The following is a 22,790-nucleotide window of genomic DNA, read 5'->3' on the forward strand; positions in this document are numbered from 1 at the left end:
CGCTGCCATGACCCACCACAGCACCCCCACACGTAGCCATTCGTGGCAAAAACCTTACCTAATTACACATACATACACACAATGCAATCCCTTCTAGATTAGACTTACCTTTAGGATTGTTAAGTATTTCCCCACCCCCTATGTACATTTTCAGTTTGTTAACTGCCTTAATAATAAACCGTTTATTATTATTATTATTATTATTATTATTATTATTATTATTATTATTATTATTATTATTATTATTATTAATGCACAAGCAGGAAAGAGGAAGAAGAGTTGGGGAGGAGGCTGGGAGGAGCAGGTAAGGGACGGAAGGGGGAAGACCAGTGGGATAAGGTAATCTATGTTTGAGTAGTACACACACACACACACACACACACACACACACACACACACACAATCAATCAAGCCAGAAAGTAGATATATAGCCTTCAAAATTACTTTAAATAATGACTGAGGAGGCGGCCATCTTTGTTTTCAGCTGAGGCCCCGTCCACAGCCGTCATGATGGTTTGGCTCGATTCCAATATTTTTATTTTTTTTTATCTCGAAAACTTGTATATTGCGGCTTTATAAGCGAGTTGTTATAGTTTGTGAAAATATTTAGTGATGTTTTGAGTGTTTTCCATAAGTGTGTTGAGAGGAATGTGTTGATCATGAGGTGATTTGTGAAAATATTTAGTGATATTTTGAGTGTTTTCCATAAGTGTGTTGAGAGGAATGTGTTGATCATCAGGTGGTTTCAGCGTAGCTAAGTGTTGTTTTTTTCTGTTATTATTTTTTTTTAAGGTCGCCCTAGAAAAACAATTATTTCAGCCTCCAGGCAAGATTTTATTGACTTAAAAAATCGTTTATGGTTATTAAAGTGTGTTATGATCCTTATGAGTTGGATATGTGGAGTTTTACAATGATTTATAGGCGTGTGAAAAGTGAAAAGTTGACATTTATAAATTTTTCATTTCTTTATTTCAACTTGTAACGAACTTTTGATTGTTTGTAAAAATAGTTTTAATTTTTTAAAGTGTTTTATATTCCTAATAAATCAGATTTGTGGACTTTACAATGTCTCTTTATCGAGTTTATGTTCAATTTTTTTTATTCTGCTCTTTTAAAATATCTTTATTATTAGTAAGGCTGGGAATGGCTTTTATATTCCCAATAAGAGTTAAACTACTTGACAAATCAGAATATATTAAACACACGAGGTGGAGGGGACAGTGGCCTGAAGATTGTGTCCTAGAGCTAACGAGGAAAGTTGTGTGTATGTGTGTGTGTGTGTGTGTGTGTGTGTGTGTGTGTGTGTGTGTGTGTGTGTGTGTGTGTGTGTGTGTGTGTGTGTGCAGGGGGAAGCGTGAAAATAAGTGGGTGTTGGATGAGGATTATTTATTTATTTGCATGAGAGAGAGAGAGAGAGAGAGAGAGAGAGAGAGAGAGAGAGAGAGAGAGAGAGAGAGAGAGAGAGAGAGAGAGAGAGAGAGAGAGAGAGAGAGAGAGAGAGAGACGGACTGACTGACTGACTGACTCCACATCCACACCCACCCATCGACCCACACACACACACACACACACACACACACACACACACACACACGATATTAATAAGAATATAAGCCCATAAGCTATAAAGGTGAGTCATTAAAGTAATAAAAGCAGCATGAGAAAGACGTGGGACGGAAAAAATATATGTCAGAGCGTCACACTTTCGGTTTCTCGTTTCTGCGATCCTAAAGGTCTCCAGTGGCAGTTATCGGGGTTTACAAGAGTGTTTCCATGATTACTAATAGTTTAACAGGCTTTATTAATTTCTTTATTTAGTGAGAAAGGGAACAAGGTTTTCATTTTTTTAAATTTCTGTACTAATGGCAGTCAGCAAGTCCGTCAGTTAGTTCATCAGTTAGTCTGTCACTCACCCAGTCAGTCTGTTAGTCAGTCAGTCAGATAGGCAGCCGGACATACGTAGAGCGCCAGACGCCATGGCTGAAAAATTTAGGCAGAAATAATGTTTTCCGTATCGCTGCCAAATATAAATATGTTCATTAATTCTGTTTTACAGGGAGGCTATTTTGCCATGGAAGTATTTAAAGTGAGACCAAATAATATTCTCGTGAATAATTAAATCGGATCGAAACTGATATTTTGCAAATAAAACATTTCACGCAGGGAAGCCACAAAACGCTTGACTTCTGATCTTTCTAAAATTTCTGATTGGGGCAGAGCAAACTTGGTATTATTCAATGCCTCAAAAACTCATTTCTTCCATCAATCAACTCGACACAACCTTCCAGACAACTATCCACTCTTCTTCAATGACACTCAACTGTCCCCCTCTTCTACACAGAACATCCTTGGTCTGTCCTTTACTTATAATCTGAACTGGAAACTTCACATCTCATCTCTAGCTAAAACAGCTTTTATGAAGTTAGGTGTTCTGAGACGTCTCCGCAAGTTTTCCTCACCCCCCCCAGCTGCTAACTCTGTACAAGGGCCTTATCCGTCCATGTATGGAGTATGCTTCACATGTCTGGGAGGGTTCCACTCATACTGCTCTTGTAGACAGGGTGGAATCAAGAGTTTTTCGTCTCATCAACTCCTTTCCTCTAACTGACTGTCTTCAGCCTCTCTCTCACCGCCGCAATGTTGCATCTCTAGCCGTCTTCTACCGCTATTTTTATGCTAACTGCTCTTCTGATCTCGCTAACTGCATGCCTCCCCTCCTCCCGCGGCCTCGCTGCACAAGACTTTTCTTCTTTCTCTCACCCCTATTCTGTCCACCTCTCTAACGCAAGAGTTAACCAGTATTCTCAATCATTCATCCCTTTCTCTGGTAAACTCTGGAACTCCCTGCCTGCTTCTGTATTTCCACCTTCCTATGACTTGAATTCCTTCAAGAGGGAGGTTTCAAGACACTTATTCATCAATTTTTGACTACTGCTTTGACCCTTTTGTGGGACTGACATTTCAGTGGGCATTTTTTCTATTGGATTTTTGTTGCCCTTGGCCAGTGTTCTTCCTACATAAAAAAGAAAATAATAATAACTTTTACATATTATTCGTGAAATAAAAACGGTGATCATGCCACCGGGAATCAGCGACACGCGCGCCTGTGACTCCACCACGACTGGGATAAATGTAGTAGTGGTTTATTTTTAGAGGCTGCTAATTATAAGGTAGAATAATCAGGTACGCTGAGGTCATGCATGGAGTAGTGAGTGTGAGTTATTGTGGTAGTAATGAGTGGTCAATAATGAATAAATAAATAAAATAGAAAAATATAAAAGCTAGCATGAGAGAAAGATGACACGGAAAGTTACCTAACATTTGTTTTTCTTTTCACGACAGAGAAATCACATTGTTGTGGATTTACCACACAGAACCATTGTGAAGGAGACTGACAAAACTAGAAGTGTGGGAAAGAGAAGCAACCTGGATAGTTAACATGGGATTTGAGTTATTTCAGCTCGTGACGAGACCAGCACAGAAAAGCAATAGAGCTCAGATTTACCACACAGAGAACCTTTATTGAAGCGATACTGAAAAAAAGATACAAGTGTAAGAAAGAGATGAGAAGCAGAATTTTGTGGCAGGCTTATGTTATTTCCATCACAGAGACGAAAATTAATATACCTTACACATAATACACAGGTTACTGTTGTGAGAAAGACGCACAAATGCAAGAAAGAGATGAGACACGGAGAATTTCGTGAGGGTTGTTTTGTTTTCCCTTCACATTGCTTAGACTCGCCACTCTGGAAATCATCGTGGAAGGACAGAAAATAATAAATAAATAAATACGTGCAAGAAAAACAGAAGATAAAAATAACGTAAGATCTTGGGAATTACCACCATAGAAGGGAAAGGAAAGAAAAATCGTGAAAGAAACACACACACACACACACACACACACACACACACACACACACACACACACACACACACACACACACACAATCTAAGAGATAATACGGACTTTGTTACAAGGTTTGGGGTTATCAATGTAGTTTATCTTCGCCTACACTGAGGAAACATAAGAGACAGACGTGTAGCGTACGTAATGTGTAGTCATCGCCGGACTTCACCAGACAAGAATAAATCTGAAACGTACATAAAAAAAAAAGCGGGATAAAGGAGGATTCCCATGCCTTACAATAGCAGTTCCCGGGAGACTTGGTCGGTGGGAGGAGAAAACAAGAAACTCCTGTGTGCGACATTGCCACAAGATTAAACAAATTAATGGTCTGCACAACCTTTTGGGGAGGCGGCTATGCGGGGGGAGGGGAAGGGAGTGAGGGAGTGTGATAGAGAAAGGAAAACATTGCCAGGGAAGGGTAAGGAAATGTGACAGGGAAGGGAAACATAGAGTGGTGTTTGTGTCTCGCAGCGTCATGATTGGATGCGTGTAGGAAGAGTGGCGGTGGTGTTAGAATTATGATTGTGCTGGTGTTGTTGGTGTTGATGGTGGTGTTAATGAGTGTGTTAAGGGTTGGTTGTTATGTTGTGGTATTGATGGTTGTAGTGGTGATTATGGTAGTGTTAGGCTTGTTATTATAATGTGTGTTAGTAGTGGGGATGGTGGTGTAATAATAATAATAATAATAATAATAATAATAATAATAATAATAATAATAATGATAAAAACTGCAGCAGCAGCAACAACACTAGTAGCAGCAAAAGATTATTATAAAAACTAACAGTAATGTAACTTCCTAACCTGGTCACCCTTCACTTAATTAGCACCAGTGAGTTTGTCAGGCCGCCAGGGCCAGTCCCCACAGCACGCGTCTCTGGCCCCCCTGTACCGGCTGGTGTGCCCTGTGATCCACCACACACGTACTGTCTCCCTCTCTCAGGTTCCTTTCAAGTGTGTATTAGGCCTCGTTATCCTCCTCACTGCCTCTCCCCAGCGCTCTACGAAGGTTGTATCTGCTCTGGTACCTGTGTTTCCTGCTACCTTACCTCTATTACCTCTGCCTTGCCCCCTCTCCTCTACACAGGGGTTGATAGACACCTGCAGGGTGAAGAGGGGCGGTTCTGAACGGGTCTGTTTTATGGAGCAGTGAAGGGATTGGCTGGATTAGTAGCGGGTAGCGGTGAGTGGAGTTAATTGTGTGTAAAACCAATTGAGGGATAGATCAGAGACACGTGGAGAGGGGCCGCTGTGGTGTGGGTGTTATGCATCGCTAATGGTATTACTGTCTTGAAAGGCCAACTGAGCATCTCTTGCCCTTGCGCTGTTTGCATCTACTCAGGCGCGTCTGGAATGAGGCGGACGTGAATGGCTGCAGGTGATGGCTGGTGCTGTAATCCCTGGCGTGGACTGGCTACACGTGTCAGAACTCAGGTTATGCTTGTGTGGGAAGACTTGGAGACTGAGGCGTAGTTTGGAATTGTGACCAGTTGACTGTTGTTTTGGCTTCCTAAGCTCTTAGGTTCATAGTATAATTTCCAAATACGTAGTGAGGTTACAGGGATTTTTCCAAATAGTTATACTTCGTTGTTTATGTAGTGCCTCTGAAATAATGAGTTCTGGTGTGTGCAGTTTTATAGTCTTTTCCTAATAATTATTCTGCTCTGTACGTTTTTGTAAAGCCTGGAAAAAAAAAGTTCTGCTGTGTATTTTTATAGGGTCCCTGGGATAGTCGTTATGCTGTATGCTTTTATTATCTTCAAATATGATTTCTCCTGTGTGCATTTCTGTAAGGTCTCTGAAACAGCACATTGCGTCAGGGTTGTGTCCCAGGTGACGTCTGGCCAGCACAGGAGCAGATGGCAAGAGAGGGAACGCTGGATTTCTTGCCAATGGTTTGTTTCCTTTGGGCGACAGCGGATCAGTTCACCTTCCCCTCCAGTAACGGATCACTGTGTACCTCTGCTAATGGCTTCTCCTCTCCCTCCGAGCTACGTCTTCCAATTGTCACCTGCTGGGCAGCATTTGTCACCATCCTTAACCATCCTTAACTATCCCAAACTTCTCTATCTTCCACCACTTCCTTTACACACATTCTCTCTCTCTCTCTCTCTCTCTCTCTCTCTCTCTCTCTCTCTCTCTCTCTCTCTCTCTCTCTCTCTCTCTCTCTCTCTCTCTCTCTCTCCTCCTTCAGTTAGAAAAGTAATTGCATCTAGGAACAGAAGTCACGGTCAGTCCTGTGATTCAGCAATATTTCTAACACAGTGATGGTTACTGGTTGTTCTATTATGAAGATCTCAAGGGAACTGACGATTATCAAGAATACAATTAAAACACTTTTCAAATTTTGGATACTTTATTTTTTACCCTATAGGAATCATAACTTTTTTTTGTCCTTCGTACACACACACATACAAATATGCTACAAAAAGTAATATATTGTTGGATGTCTTGGCGCGCTTCCCTTCACGGTTGTGTAATGATGTCCTCTCATCCAGGGAGTTGCTCATCCTGTCATTAACCTCTTTAATCTCTCCTCGAGACTCCTCTGCTTAACCTCAGTATCCTCGTCTCCGCGGATGTGCCGTGACGAGTTTTCCGCTTCGTATTAAAAAGGTTCTCATTATCGTATGTTTGAAAGCCTTACGTAACACATTGCTGACGTGTTTTCTGTTTTTACTATTGAGGCTTTTCCACTTTTTCTTTACTTTATTTCTATTCGCCTTGATTTTCGTTACTTATCAAAACTCGCGGAGCTCCTGAGTTCGCTTTTCATTTCGTTCTTGTCTCAGAAAAAATAAAATTGATATAATTTGTCAGACTACGCAGATACTTTAGTTTTGTCTTATTTGTTTCAACAGTTTTCCTCCCAATGCCTTTGTTCCAGGCAGCTGTGTGATAATTGCGACTAGTTTCATCAATATCTCCGATGTGGATAACCTCGCACTCCACCACTGCCTCCTGGCACGTCAGTCAAATACTTCACGGGAAGGCAATGCACAAAGAAAGGTTAAGGAACGCACTCTGCTCTGCTTCTATCCCGGAACGCTAAATTTGTTGTTTGTACGGCAGAACAAAAACACAGATGTCTATTTGCATTAAAAGTTTGCCTCGTTGCTTCTTGTCAAAAATAGAAAATATTTTAACATAATGGAATTTCTGTTACATGTCGGTGAAAAAAAATAACATTTTAAATTTCTTATATTCTTTTCGTGCATCATGATAACATAAGAAATCAATGAGTTAATATTATCATTGGATAATAAGGAGAAAAACAAGTTTGCAGAGAAAAGGTCCCTTGAAAGGTTTAACAACGTAACATAAAGTAAGGAGCCTGCAAAAGGTCAGTCAGTCCACACAAGGCAGCTCTTGAGCACTTAATAAAGCTTACCACCTGCAATATTCATCCATGAACTCATCTGACATCTTAAAGAAATCTAATGACTATGGACTTTGCTGCACGACACTATCTGTACACAGTTCCTTACAACTTCCTTTATTTTCTTATGCTCTCATGCTCTTATATCAGAATTGTGCACCAGCTTTAAGACCATATTCGTAAACACCCTTGCCAGCGTCCTGACTACTTCCAGACGTCTCCACCTGAAGTGCCACGGATCTTTAAGGGTGTTTTCATGGTTGTAGTGGCAGATTAACTAGCTTCCTACATTATTAACAAGAGAAGCTCTCTGGAGAACCTGACCTATCATCTCTGAACACTGACTTTACTACACCAAGTGTAGTGTGGATCTCCCCACCTTCACAGTCTGGGTGTCACTGTGTATTCGCTCATTCTTTCCTTACACTTGTGCTTGAATGGGGCGGGTGATTGCTGCTGCTCAGTCTGTAGGGATGTGCTTCACTCCCTCTCTCCAAATGCACGAACATCTGTCAGGCAAATTGTGCCTACCTCTCATTCTGAGGTTTCGGAATATCTACTCTAGTTCTCTCTCTCTCTCTCTTTTCTCTCTCTCTCTCTCTCTCTCTCTCTCTCTCTCTCTCTCTCTCTCTCTCTCTCTCTGTGTGTGTGTGACTAAACGTTTCTCTTTCGTAGTTCATTATGCTAGGTTAGATTTCTCTTTGTTTATTGGTTGCTTTCTCTTCAATTTTTCTTCCATCTCTCTCTCATCAGTACCAAAGTAACTCTCCTTTCGTTCATGCATATTTTTTTCCTCGGCCAGAAAATTCCTCCCTTCTTCATCCTTACCGGATTGAAGTTTCCTTACCTTAATTTTTTTTTGGTCAGTTTCAAATTGTGCGATATATATATATTTTTTTCAGTTGTCTACATTATTTCAGAGTTAAGGTTTTGTTTCTGACTCTCTCTCTCTCTCTCTCTCTCTCTCTCTCTCTCTCTCTCTCTCTCTCTCTCTCTCTCTCTCTCTCTCTCTCTCTCTCTCATTTTTAATCGTTTATCTTTAAAAATCTTACTTTTTTATATTTTTGTTCCTCTTATGTTTACTTTTCTCAGTCTTTTACTGTTTTTTTTTCAGATTCGATTGTTTTCTTGTGTTATTTTCCATTTACTTGTTAGCACTTTTGGTTTTAAGGTATTTCAAAATCGTGCTAGATTTTGTCGAGAGAGAGAGAGAAAGAGAGAGAGAGAGAGAGAGAGAGAGAGAGAGAGAGAGAGAGAGAGAGAGAGAGAGAGAGAGAGAGAGAGAGAGAGAAAGTAGTAGTAGTACTAGTAGTAGCAGTAGTAGCAACAGTTGTAGCAGTAGCAATGGCAGTGGTGGTAATGGTTGTAGTAATAGTAGTATTAGTAGTAGTTGTAGTAGTAGTAGTAATAGTAGTAGTAACAGTAGCAGCAGTAGTAGTGGACCATAGCTTTCACCTCTCTTCCCATAATACATAAAGTAAATAAGGTCAAGAAAATTAAAATTGAATTTGTATGCATGGGAGATGGCTTCCATACACACACACACACACACACACACACACACACACACACACACACACACACACACACACACACACACACACACACACACACACTATTATGCTGCTGTAATATAAATGTCTGTCCCGTGAGAATAATAATGATAGATTTGTCATAATACATTTAATAATATCATCATATTTTCATATCATTATCATATCATATTTTCTGGCTTCCTCTCCCACAACCTTGTTCCTCAGTGGTGCATCACTCACTTACTTCTTCGTTAATAGATGGATCTTTTCTTTTTTTTTTCTTTCTTTTTTTTGGAATTATTTTCATCGAAAAAATAATTCTAAAAAAAGAAATAATCGCTCAGTCCTGATCCTCAGCGGAGAGTCACTTAATGTTTAGGCGTCTTAATTAATCGATGTTAACAGATGGATCTTTTTCTTTGTCTTTTTCTTTTTTGAAATTATTTTCAAGAAAAATAATTCCAAAAAAAGAAAGAATCGCTCAGTCTAGATCCTCAGCGGAGAGTCACTTAATGTTTAGGCGTCTTAATTAATCGATGCTAATAGATGGATCTTTTTCTTTGTCTTTTTCTTTTTTTGAAATAATTTTCATCGAGAAAATAATTCCAAAAAAAGAAAGAATCGCTCAGTCCTGATCCTCAGCAGAGAGTCACTTAATGTTTATGCGTCTTAGTTAATCGATAGAAGATTTTGTTTTCGTTATTTTCTTTGTCGCATTCACGAAGTTTGTCCTCAGTAGGAGTGACTCAGCGGTGAGCGGTGAGCGGCGCGCGAGCCGTGAACAAGGCTCAGCGCACTAGTCTGTTTCCGGGTACGCATCCGCGTTCTGAGGGCCGCCACCTCTCGGGCCCACCTCACTCGCGCGGGGCCTGGGGGTGGCGGCTGCGACTCCAGTACATTCAAATCCACCTCGGGTTTGTAATCAGCAGGGACGCTGCGGTGAGAGTCAATCTTACTGCGGACTGATTTCACATTTATCCTCTTGTAGCGCTTTTTCTTCTCTCCTGACGCTTTTCTGTTTCTTTTCAGCGAGAGCACGTTACGTTTGCGGCTACACGGCAATGTTTTCTTTCTCGAATCCAGTTCCTTCTTTGCCTTCACTCTCGGCGTCATCTTCCTCACCAGTGTTGGCTCTTCAGCGTCCGTCTCCTTTTTAGTCTCATGGTCACCTTCCGTTGCAGTCTCTTCTTCAGCTGGACTCTTTTCCTCACTGTGAGCGTCTTCATAGTCTCCTTCCTGAACCATCTGCGTGTCAATCATTATTCCTGGTTCCTTGACCTTCAGTGAAACACATTCCCTCTCAGCGTCTTCTTTGTCTTCCTGATCTGCCTCGTGTTTCTCTGCAGGGACGCTGTTCACCTCGTAAGCGTCCGTCTCCTCTTTTCCAGTGTCATGCTCATCATAGTCTTCCCAATCTTCAGTATTCTCTTTCTCTGGAGGGACGCTGTTCACCTCATCAGCGTCCGTCTCCTCCTTTCCAATGTCATGCTCATCATAGTCTTCCCATGCTTCTTTCTCTGGAGGGACGCTGTTCACCTCATCAGCGTCCGTCTCCTCCTTTCCAGTGTCATGCTCATCATAGTCTTTCCATGCTTCAGTATTCTCTTTCTCTGGAGGAACGCTGTTCACCTCGTCAACGTCCATCTCCTTTCCAAAGTCATGCTCATTATAGTCTTCCCATGCTTCTTTCCCTGGAGGGACGCTGTTCATCTCGTCAGCGTCAGTCTCCTCCTTTCCAATGTCATACCCATCACAGTCTTCCCAGTCTTCAGTGTTCTCTTTCTCTAGAGGGACACTGTTCACCTCTTCAGTGTCCGTCTCCTGCTTTCCAGTGTCATGCTCATCACAATCTTCCCAATCATTAGTACACTCTTTCTCTGGAGAGACACTGTTCACCTCTTCAGTGTCCGTCTCCTGCTTTCCAGTGTCATGCTCATCACAGTCTTCCCAATCATTAGTACACTCTTTCTCTGGAGAGACACTGTTCACCTCTTCAGTGTCCGTGTCCTGCTTTCCAGTGTCATGCTCATCATAGTCTTCCCAATCATCAGTACACTCTTTCTCTGGAGGGACGCTGCTCAATTCTTCAGCGTCCATCTCCTTCTTTCCAGTCTCCTGCTCATTATAGTCTTCCCAAGCTTCAGTTTCCTTTCCTTGACGTGGACTCTCTCTCCTTTAGGATCTTCATCGTCTCCTTCCTGAACCAGCTGCATGTCACTCATTGTTCCTGGTTCCTTTTCCTTCTTTGTAATATCTCCTCTATCAGCGTCTTTCTCTTCTTCGTCTGTGTTCTTCTCTGCAGGGATGCCTTCCACATCACCAGTGTCCGTCTCCACTTTTTCTGTCTCATCTTCACCATAGTCTTCCCAAGCTGGGGCTTCCTCTTCTTCACCTGTATTCTTTTCATGACTTTTAAATTCATCCTCCTCTCCTTCCTGAACTAACTGTACTTCACTCATTATTCCTTGGTCGTCTTCCTTCTTAGCGGGAGGTAACTGCACTCCAGCACTTTTTTCGTTAGTCGGGAGGGAAGAAGGGGTAGTGAGGAGAAGGCAAGGGGCAAATTAGTTAAATCTAGAAAGGAAGCTAGCTTAGGGATGGTGAGAAATAGCTTAAGTGTTTACTACACAAATTGTAGAAGTATTCTGAATAAAATAGACTTGCTTAGAGGAATAGCGAGTGTAGAGAAATTTGATATCATTGCTTTAACTGAAACTTGGTTAGATATGTCAGGAAAAGTATTTAATCCAGAGGTTAAGATAGATGGGTATACAATGTTCTATAAAGATAGAGAAAACAGGAGAGGAGGAGGTGTCGCGTTATACGTTAGGGACACATTACAGTGCTGTATGAACAATAGAATTAAAACAGATAACAAAGCAGAGTCGATATGGGTAGATATTAAGGAAGGATCGCAGTCAGTAGTACTAGGGGTAGTTTACAGACCACCGACCAGTACAGAGGAAATTAACACCTCACTGTGGCAGGAATTAAATAGAGCAGGCAGGTACAGTCAGGTATGTGTGGTAGGAGATTTTAATTTTAGGAATATCGACTGGAGTCTGATTGTGGGTAACAAGGAAACAGAGGAATTCCTTAAGGTAATTCAGGATAATTTTTTAAAACAGGTAGTCGTAGAACCCACAAGGGGGAATAATATTCTAGATTTAATTCTTACTAACAGGGAGGAAGCAGTCACGCAGGTAGAGGTTGGAGGACAGCTAGGTAACAGTGACCATAGGGAAATTAGGTACAATCTAGAATGGGAAGAAACTGTTAGAAATAAAAACACTAGTAAAATACCTGACTTTAGGAGAGCAGATTTTGAAGAATTAAAAAGGTACCTCCAAGGAGTGGACTGGCAAAGGATGTAGGGTGAGGTCAGGTCAGGGACGGAGTTCAGAGAGATAAGGCAGGATGAGGGAGGTGAGGTGAGGCTCCAGAAGGGAGGAGGAAAGAGGAAGGGGGGAGATAGGTGTGAGTATGTTGGAATGTCAGGTCATGCTGAAATGAGAGAGGTAAGGTCGAGGCGAGTTGATGAGGGAGGGGAGAGGATGGTAGGGAACGAGATGAGGGGATTAGGTGAAGTAAATGTAGATGAATTGTATAAATATTTCGTAGATAAAGTTCATACAGGTCAGTTAGTAAATATCCCGTATAAAACAATAAGATCACAAAAAAAATTACCCTAAATGGATGACTGCTAGGTTAAAGCATTATATAGGGCGTAAGAGAAGTATATATAAGAGATTAAGGGCAGGTGAGGAAGTTTTAAGGACACAGTATAATGAATTAGTTAGAACAGTCAGGAAGTTAACGAGGAAAGCTAAGGACAATTATGAATTAAAGGTAGCCAGCCAGGCGAAGACGGACCCCAAGGGATTTTATCAGGTATACAGGACGAAAAATAAGGATACTGTAGGTCCATTAAAGGCAGCAGATGGGGAGCTGGTTAGTTCTGGGGAGGAGATTAGTAAACTTCTGAATGATTATTTTTTAACTGTCTTCACTCAGGAAAACATGCATGATATGCCAGATAGTGAACAGGTGTTTAGAGCAGATGAGTATGAGAAGCTGACGGATATTTCCATAACTAGGGAGATAGTGGAGCAGGAGATAGATAGGCTAAAAAAGTTCAAGTCACCAGGACCTGATGAAATATATCCCAGAGTACTGAAGGAATGTAAAAAGATTATTAGTGAGCCGTTAGTTTCTGTCTTTAGGAAATCACTGGAGTCGGGTGAGGTACCAGTAATGTGGAGGCAGGCTAATGTAGTACCCATCTTTAAGAAAGGGGATAAAACTTTAGCGTCTAATTATAGACCTGTCAGCTTAACTTCAGTTGTAGGTAAAAGGTTAGAGTCAATAATAGCCAGGAACATTAGGGAACATTTAGACAAACATAACTTGATAAATCAGTCACAGCATGGCTTCACGAAGGGGAAGTCTTGCCTGACAAACTTGTTAAGTTTTTACAGTAAGGTGTACGAGGCAGTAGATAATGGTGATAGTTATGATATCTTATATCTGGACTTTAGTAAAGCATTCGACAAGGTGCCCCATCAAAGGCTCCTGAGAAAGGTTAGGGCGCACGGGATAGATGGGAAGGTGTTAGGTTGGATAGGGTCATGGCTTGGTAACAGGCGACAGAGAGTGCTAATAAACGGCTCGAAATCCGAGTGGGGTCATGTCATTAGTGGGGTGCCACAGGGATCAGTATTAGGGCCATTATTATTTCTAATATATATCAATGACTTGGATAGTGGAATTAGTAGCGATGTTAGTAAATCTGCGGATGACACAAAGATAGGTAGATTAATTAGGTCAGAAGCGGATGCCATCGCCTTGCAGACAGACTTAGATAGAATGAATGAATGGACGGATAGATGGCAAATGCAATTTAATATCAATAAATGCAAAGTGCTTAGCGTAGGTAGAGGAAACCCACACAATAGGTACACATTAAACACCCAAACTCTGGTAGGTACAGGGTACGAGAAAGATTTAGGAGTTATAGTTAGCTCTGAACTCCGTCAAGGGAAACAATGCATAGAAGCCAGAAACAAGGCAAATAGGGTACTAGGATTCATTTTTAGGAGTGTTAAAAGTAGAAGGCCGGAAGTAATATTAAAGTTATACTTGGCGCTGGTCAAACCTCAACTAGACTACGCTGTGCAGTTCTGGTCCCCACATTACAGGAAAGATATAGGTCTATTAGAATCAGTACAGAGGAGAATGACTAAAAGGATACAGGGGATGAGGAGTATTCCTTACGAAGCGAGATTGAAGCGGTTAAATTTACATTCTCTAGAGAGACGTAGGTTAAGAGGGGATCTGATAGAAGTCTTTAAGTGGTATAAGGGTTATAACAAGGGAGATGTAAGCAAAATTCTTAGGATCAGCAACCAAGGTAGAACAAGAAATAACGGGTTCAAGCTTGAAAAATTTAGGTTTAGGAAGGAGATAGGAAAAAATTGGTTCTCAAATAGAGTGGTAGATGAGTGGAACGGACTCAGTAATCATGTAGTTAGTGCTAGGACGCTAGAGAGCTTTAAGAGAAGATTAGACAAGTTTATGGATGGGGATAACAGATGGAAATAGGTAGGAGTGTTTCATAAAGGGACTGCCACGTGTAAGCCTGGTCGCTTCTTGCAGCTTCCCTTATTTCTTATGTTCTTATGTTCCCATCTTGTTTTTCAGTATTGTCTTTCTCCTCCTTATCTCTGTCCCCTGTTTCCACATCGACAGTGTTCGTCTCCTCCTTTTCATCTTTTCCCTCCCAAGTCGCAGTCTCCTTTCCTTCGACAGCATTTTTCTTCTCGCTTTCAACGACTCGCTCGTCTTTTCCCTGAACCTGAACCATCTGTACTTTCTTGTCTAATTCTTTACGGTTCTTGGACGGCCGAGCTTCGCGAGGGACGGAACAAGATGCAGTGCTTTGCTGTTCGTTACGATTCATTGACGGCTGCAATTCGCGAAGGGCGGGACGAGATGCGGTGGCGTGCTGTTCCCGTGCAGCAGGAGCCTCTTTGTGGAATGGAGAGCAGCGACTTATCTTCAAGTTGTTGGTTTGAACTGCAAGCATCGGGATTACTGGCGGCAACTTCACGACCTCTGGATTTGTTAAGATTTGGGTGGGCTCTTCTTTTTTCTCCTTAAAGCTGGTTAACAAAGAGGTCATGTAGTCGATCTTTTCCTTCTTTTGATAATGTTCGCGTTTATTGCACTCTCCTTTCTGTTGTGTCTTTTTCTGAGCAACGCGCTTCTCCTCGCCTCCTGAAGCCGTCTTCTCCTTCGTAATGATTCGAAATCCTGATTCTGTGACAAAGAGGATGAATTGCTCCGCTTCTCTGTCCCGCATCTCGTCCAGGAAGGTTGGCAGGCGGGCGAAGAGGACTAGCTTCTTTCCTCGCCGCTGCGTGACTGACACCTTCACCGCCGCTTTGCCTGGCTTCCAGTACTCCTGGAACACCATGCCGTTCATGTACATGGCCGTCTCCAGCGACGTGTACTTCTGGAGACTGGCCTCGCTCTTCTGCTTGTTGAATTTAAACTTGGCCACCTTGTCGCAGCTCGGTGTGCGTGACCAGCAGCAGCAGCACCAGCGAGGCGCTGGGGCGTCGAGGTGATGCAGGGACACCTTCACCTTGCGTGGGGGGCCGCGGAGAATGTCGCCATTCTCCACGACACACACGCCACGGATGTATTTCTCAAAGTTCCGTTGACCGTTCATGTTTAATCCTGTAGTCTAATGTTTTGGCTGAAGGTACCCCCCAGGCAGTACTTGGCCTGAGGTGGCAGTTTGCCTGAAGTGCTTTTCACCAACTCCAAGCTGTGACGGCTCTCGGCAGTGTTGCCTCCTTACAGAGCACGGTCTTCAGGGTTCACAGGCAGGGAACCACGTGCAGTGCAATCAGTGTCTTAGGGCGCAGGAGGTAATCCCTCGCTGGCAACTCAGTTACCGGCTACGACCAATAAGAAACTTGCGTGCCATTGCATCAGCCATTCACAACTATTTACTATTATTATTATTATTATTATTATTATTATTATTATTATTATTATTATTATTATTATTATTATTATTATTGTTATTATTATTATTACTACTACTACTACTACTATTACTACTAATACTACTACTACTACTGCTACTACTACTACTACTTCTACAACTACTACTACTACTCATAATAATAATAACAATAATAATAATAATAATAATAATAATAACAAATATTATTATTATCATTATCATTATTATTATTATTATTATTATTATTATTATTATTATTATTATTATTATTATTATTATCATTCTTAGGCATTCGTAAAGATGAAAACTTAAATTCTGGTTACCATTCAGAAACAGAGAGGTGAGGTTTGCCCAGAGTGTGTGGTGTGTTGTGCAGCATTCGTCACCAGCTTTCTATTGAAGCACTAATGACCACACATTATACTGTGTGTGATCCCCACCTCACGTGTTGTGTGTCTGTGGCTGTACGTGTCGTCTTTGTTAAACAAACTGTGGTACAAAATAACATTATAAGATGTGTATGATTCTACAAGCACTGTATTAAAAGCTAATAAATTACTCAAATTTAAGAACATAATATAAGAAAATTGAGGAACCTGCAAGAAGCCATCAGGCCTACACGTGGCAGGGACATAGGCTAACACAAACTCTTTCCAGGTATCCATACAGTAAGCGATACACACACACACACACACACACACACACACACAAAGCTGACACGAGCCCAATACACGCACTCATACACTCCACTATACATATCTACACACACACACACACACACACACACAAAGCTGACACGAGCCCAATACACGCACTCATACACTCCACTATACATATCTACACACACACACACACACACACACACACACACACACAAACACACACACACACACACACACACACACACACACACACACACACACACACACACACACACACACACACACACACACACACACACACACACACGTATAAGTAGGTGCAGTAGACAAGGAATTTATCACAAGCATACCTTTTACTCAGCTGTGCGCAAATTGTGTGCTTTATTTGTCTTTTGCGTGCAGCTGAGGGTAATATTGTGCCGTGACTGTAAATGTTGTCATTAATTCGGGGTACATTGTGTGTGCTGCAGATAGATAGATAGATAGATAGATAGATAGATAGAGAGAGAGAGAGAGAGAGAGAGAGAGAGAGAGAGAGAGAGAGAGAGAGAGAGAGAGAGAGAGAGAGAGAGAGAGAGAGAGAGAGACTAAATCGACACTTTTTTCTCTTCATTCCAACGCTCATCACTCCCTCTCTCCCTCTCTCCCTAGCGCCTTTGACAATTAATTATGAAAGAAAGAGTTATATAAATATGTGAAATTTTCTCTAACTTTAAGAATTAAAATATATGAATAAAAGTATTAGATTTCTATATTAAACATACAAAATGGTTATTAGACCCTAATTAATCGTTATATATAAACTACGTGCTAAATATATATATTAAACGAAATGCCATATTTCAAATACATAGGGAGCGAGTTGCATCTGAATGTAATATAACAATGTTATGAATAAATTTGTAATATTTTAATCTCATTTAAAATTCATTTCTTCCATGTTTTTTTTTTTTTTTTCTAGAACATCTTTTCGTAGTGAGCACTCTTGTACACACTGGCCATGACACGTACTCCTTCAAGCACCCAACTGTTTCAAAATACCCTTTGAAAAATATATGCCCCCAGGTTGACTAACACACTCTCTCACGTGTACGGTAACCTTTAACTGGAATGACTTTACTGCAGTATGCTTTCCCCCTCATAGTAGTGACTCAACCTGTGCAGAATAGTGAAGTCAGTCAGGCCAGCACCAAAATGAAAGTTTGTTGCCATTGATAATCTTTCGTATGTCTTCCTCTTCCTTCTTTTCTTCAAGATTTTTCCACTTTTCTCGCCACTCTTGTCCTTAGCTTCTTTACCTTATTTGCTTCTAACTTTGTTTCTTTTTTTTTCTTTTTCCTTCTTTACTCTCATCTTCATGATTTCCTTATTAATATTTTTCCTTATTTTTTTATATATTTTTAATCGTCTTCTTTCTTATTCACCTCTCACTCCTAGTCTTCCTCCTCTTTTCATTCTACAAACTATTCTTTTCCTACTCTTCCATCTCCTACCCCCTACCCTCCTCTTCCTCCTGCTCCTTTAGTAGGGTCAGCGAGACTTGCACGCCTCTTTCACGATGCGGTGAATGACTACATATGAAAAAGCGCGAGTCGACAGAAACATCCAGTGACAGCGTAGTAATTAATGGTGAAAGTGCCCCATCTGTTCCCAAGACTCTGAAGTTTTGTTATATTACTGTGCGCACTTTGAAAAATAAATTTCAGGATTTGGAAGAGATCGTGTACATGGAGGAACACGATGTCACAGGTGTGAGGGAATCCTGCATTAATACATCAAACAAAGATTTTTTTTAGCTGACATTGCATTTCCAGGACACACTCTGTTCAGCTGCGAAAGACAGTGCAGATCTATTCTCCCTATCCAAACGCAGGCTAAGAGGGGATCTGATATTGCTTTACAAGTAAAATTTTATGGGTTTCACAAAAATCAGACCTGAACTCTTTCTAACCCTTAACCAGTCTAATATTACAATAAACAATGGCTTCAAAATAATAAGTAAGTGATTTCAAACATTTTTTTTTTTTTATGTAGGAAGGACACTGGCCAAGGGCAACAAAAATCCAAAAAAATAGAAAATACCCACTGAAATGCCAGTCCCATAAAAGGGTCGAAGCAGTGGTCAAAAATTGATGAATAAGTGTCTTGAAACCTCCCTCTTGAAGGAATTCAAGTCATAGGAAGGTGGAAATACAGAAGCATGCAGGGAGTTCCAGAGTTTACCAGAAAAAGGGATGAATGATTGAGAGTACTGGTTAACTCTTGCGTTAGAGAGGTGGACAGAATAGGGGTGAGAGAAAGAAGAAAGTCTTGTGTAGCGAGGCCGCGGGAGGAGGGGAGGTATGCAGTTAGCAAGATCAGAAGAGCAGTTAGCATGAAAATAGCGGTAGAAGACAGCTAGAGATGCAACATTGCGGCCGTGAGAGAGAGGCTGAAGAAAGTCAGTTAGAGAGAGAAGTTGATGAGACGAAAAGCTTTTGATTCCACCCTGTCTGGAAGAGCAGTATGAGTGGAATCCCCCCCCACAGACATGTGAAGCATACTCCATACATGGACGGATAAGGCCCTTGTACAGAGTTAGCAGCTGGGGGGGGTGAGAAAAACTGGCGGAGACATCTCAGGACACCTAACTTCATAGAAGCTGTTTTAGCTAGAGATGAGATGTGAAATTTCCAGTTGAGATTATAAGTAAAGGACAGACCGAGGATGTTCAGTGTAGAAGAGGGGGACAGTTGAGTGTCATTGAAGAAGAGAGGATAGTTGTCTGGAAGGTTGTGTCGAGTTGATAGATGGAGGAACTGAGTTTTTGAGGCATTGAACAATACCAAGTTTGCTCTGCCTCAATCAGAAATTTTAGAAAGATCAGAAGGCAAGCGTTCTGCGGCTTCCCTGCGTGAAATTTTTACCTCCTGAAGTGTTGAACGTCTATGAAAAAACGTGGAAAAGTGCAGGGTGGTATCATCAGCGTAGGAGTGGATAGGAAATAAAGTTTGGTTGAGAAGATCATTAATGAATAATAAGAAGAGAGTGGGTGACAGGACAGAACCCTGAGGAACACCACTGTTAATAGATTTAGGAGAAGAACAGTGACCGTCTACCACAGCAGCAATAGAACGGTCAGAAAGGAAACTTGAGATGAAGTTACAGAGAGAAGGAGAGAAGCCGTAGGAGGGTAGTTTGGAAATCAAAGCCTTGTGCCGGACTCTATCAAAAGCTTTTGATATGTCCAAGGCAGCAACAAAAGTTTCACCAAAATCTCTAAAAGAGGATGACCAAGACTCAGTAAGGAAAGCCAGAAGATCAACAGTAGAGCGGCCTTGACGGAACCCATGCTGGCGATCAGATAGAAGGTTGTGAAGTGATAGATGTTTAAGGATCTTCCTGTTGAGGATAGATTAAAAAACTTTAGATAGGCAGGAAATTTAAGCAATAGGACGGTAGTTTGAGGGATTAGAACGGTCACCCTTTTTAGGAACAGGTTGAATGTAGGCAAACTTCCAGCAAGAAGGAAAGGTAGATGTTGACAGACAGAGCTGAAAGAGTTTGACTAGGCAAGGTGCAAGCACGGAGGCACAGTTTCGGAGAACAATAGGAGAGACCCCATCAGGTCCATAAGCCTTCCGAGGGTTTCGGCCAGCGAGGGCATGGAAAACATCGTTGCGAAGAATTTTAATACGTGGCATGAAGTAGTCAGAGGGTGGAGGAGAGGGAGGAACAAGCCCAGAATCATCCAAGGTAAAGTTTTAAGCAAAGGTTTGAGCAAAGAGTTCAGCTTTAAAAATAGATGTGATAGCAGTGGTGCCATCTGGTTGAAACAGAGGAGGGAAAGAAGAAGAAGCAAAGTTATTGTAGATATTTTTGGCTAGATGCCAGAAGTCACGAGGGGAGTTAGATCTTGAAAGGTTTTGACACTTTCTGTCAATGAAGGAGTTTTGGGCTAGTTGGAGAACAGACTTGGCATGGTTCCGGGCAGAAATATAAAGTTCATGAGATTCTGGTGATGGAAGGCTTAAGTACCTTTTGTGGGCCACCTCTCTATCATGTATAGCACAAGAACAAGCTGTGTTAAACCAAGGTTTAGAAGGTTTAGGACGAGAAAAAGAGTGAGGAATGTACGCATCCATGCCAGACACTATCACCTCTGTTATGCGCTCAGCACACAAAGACGGGTCTCTGACCCGTCTTTGAAACCAAACACTTTTCTTCAATTGTTATAAATATCCGGAATTGTCTTCCACCAAGCGTCATTAACTCAGGTACTGTTGACTCATTTAAAACCCGGCTTGACAAGTGTGTAGACACTAATTCCCGGTTGTCATTGTTCATGTGTGAATAACAAACACGTTCACTCCGCATTACCTGTCACCTGATGGGTGTATATATTTCACTAAGGAAGAGAAGCAATTACTATTTAACAACGATAATATATGAGTCAGAATAGAGAAACATTAGTGATGGCTTGTTCCTCGGCGAATTTCTGCTCACCCCGTCACAGTAAGGATAAAAGGAATGGAGTCCTTGCAGAGCAACTCACCCATCACTATAGTCTACTTAAAATGTGCCCCAGAAAATCATGATTTAAGGTAGAGGAAGTGCCTCATCAGATGTCACAAATAACAGGATTGCCTGTACAGTGTATTTGCTAAAAGTAGTCATCATTTCTTTCTTAGTTTCTTCTCAAATTCCATTTTTTTTTTTTTTGTATAAGACATGGTACCATTTCCTTTTTTCCGGCCAGGCTTGGCTGGAAGAAAGGGGGATTGGAGGGCAGGAGGAGCTTTCTTCTGTGTTATCCTGTCTCTCCCACTAATAGAGTAGAATAGTTACCCAAACAGACTTCTAAGAACCTCATGGTCTGTTGCTATTTGGTCTTCTTTTGTATTCTTTTAGTTCCTCTTTCTGCGCTATCATGTTTTCTCTCCCACTAGTTAGCGTAGATTAGTCACCCAAACAGCCCAGTAAAGAACTCAGAGTATGTTGCTGTTTGGATTTTCTTTCCAGCGTTCCAGGAGGCGGCTAAAGACCCAAGGAATGCCCGCCGCTGTCAAGTTCTATGATCTCACCTGCTGCTGTGTGCACTCCATGACATACTCCCACAAGTCCACAAAAATTACTTAATTATCGCTGTGAGAATGAATGTTCACCCTTTCTGCCTGACTGACCCTGGCAACTGTTCCGGCAACTGACTGACTCTGGCAACAGACCACCAAACTGACTGACTAAGTAAGAGCAACTCCAACTGTACCGACCACCAACCTAACTGATTCTGGGGAGCAGGGGAGGTGTGAGTGTGCTGTACCTCCTACTCTCCCCACTCTGACCCTGACTACAGACCTGACTGATCCTGATCCCTACCCCCCAGTCTGACTCTGACCACCAGCCTGACTGACCCTGGCAACTGATCTTGGGAAAGTGAGTGTGCAGCACTTCCCTGCCACCAACCTGACGGACTCTGGCAACTCCAAAAACAACTAACCTGACAACTTCAGACTGACTCCGGGGAGGAGAGGAGGTGAGTGTGCAGCACCTCCCTACTCCCCAATCTGACTGACCACCAGCCTGACTGGCAACAGACCACCAAACTGATTGACCCATGGGAGGTGAGTGTGCAGCACCTTCCTACCCTTCCCAGTCTCCCAGTTTGACTGACCACCAGCCTGACTCATCCTGGCAACAGTTATAGGGGTAGCAAGGTAGCCGGAGCCTGATTGACTGATGCCTCTCTTGAAAGCGCCAGGCACAAAATAGAGAACACAGTAAGAACACACCTACCTGTGTTCATGAATAAGCCAGGAGTACGTTGGTAGGGTACTGTCTATAGAAATACTGTATATTGTGTTGTGATGTGTGATCCAACAGCGCGCCCGCGGGCCAGTTGATTTAGTGTGGCCCGCGTGCACTCATTGATTAATTTTGTAATATGAAAAAAATAACACTTAAATGACATTCAACTATGGTGAAGTGTGATGACTAATAACGATTAGCTTGTCATGACATTGCTGCTAGAATAACATAATGCCTGCACAGCGAAAGTCCTTCCCCATAGTTGTGATGTAGGGACGTGGGTATATGGTGCACGTCATGAACACGGCCACTTCTTTGTGCCAAGAACGTTTTCATAATGTCTTGTTAGTAGTTTTGCATTCACTCCTCAACCCACCAATCTCAGCTAGTGTACAGTGGATTGGGGTCAGGTTTCAGATGAGACGTCGGGAGCTGTATGGCCTTAGGCCTAGTTGCCTAGCATACACCGTTACAAGTAACTCTCTTC

General features: G+C 41.9%; 1 protein-coding gene across 1 annotated transcript; it reads right to left on the reverse strand.

Annotated features, from left to right (window-relative positions):
- Positions 1–9,553: 9,553 nt before the first annotated feature.
- On the reverse strand, positions 9,554–10,918 carry LOC135104612 (putative surface protein SACOL0050). Its single transcript, XM_064012141.1, has one exon. It carries the CDS (start codon positions 10,916–10,918, stop codon positions 9,554–9,556), a length of 1,365 nt encoding a protein of 454 aa, XP_063868211.1.
- Between the last annotated feature and the right edge of the window lie 11,872 nt (positions 10,919–22,790).

Source organism: Scylla paramamosain, chromosome 11, assembly GCF_035594125.1.
Source record: "Scylla paramamosain isolate STU-SP2022 chromosome 11, ASM3559412v1, whole genome shotgun sequence".
NCBI classification, from domain to species: Eukaryota; Metazoa; Arthropoda; class Malacostraca; order Decapoda; family Portunidae; genus Scylla; species Scylla paramamosain.

What these genes read in the sequence shown, in the direction of transcription:
- LOC135104612 (XM_064012141.1), bottom strand. Translation starts at nt 10,918, where the DNA reads ATGGACGCTGAAGAATTGAGCAGCGTCCCTCCAGAGAAAGAGTGTACT.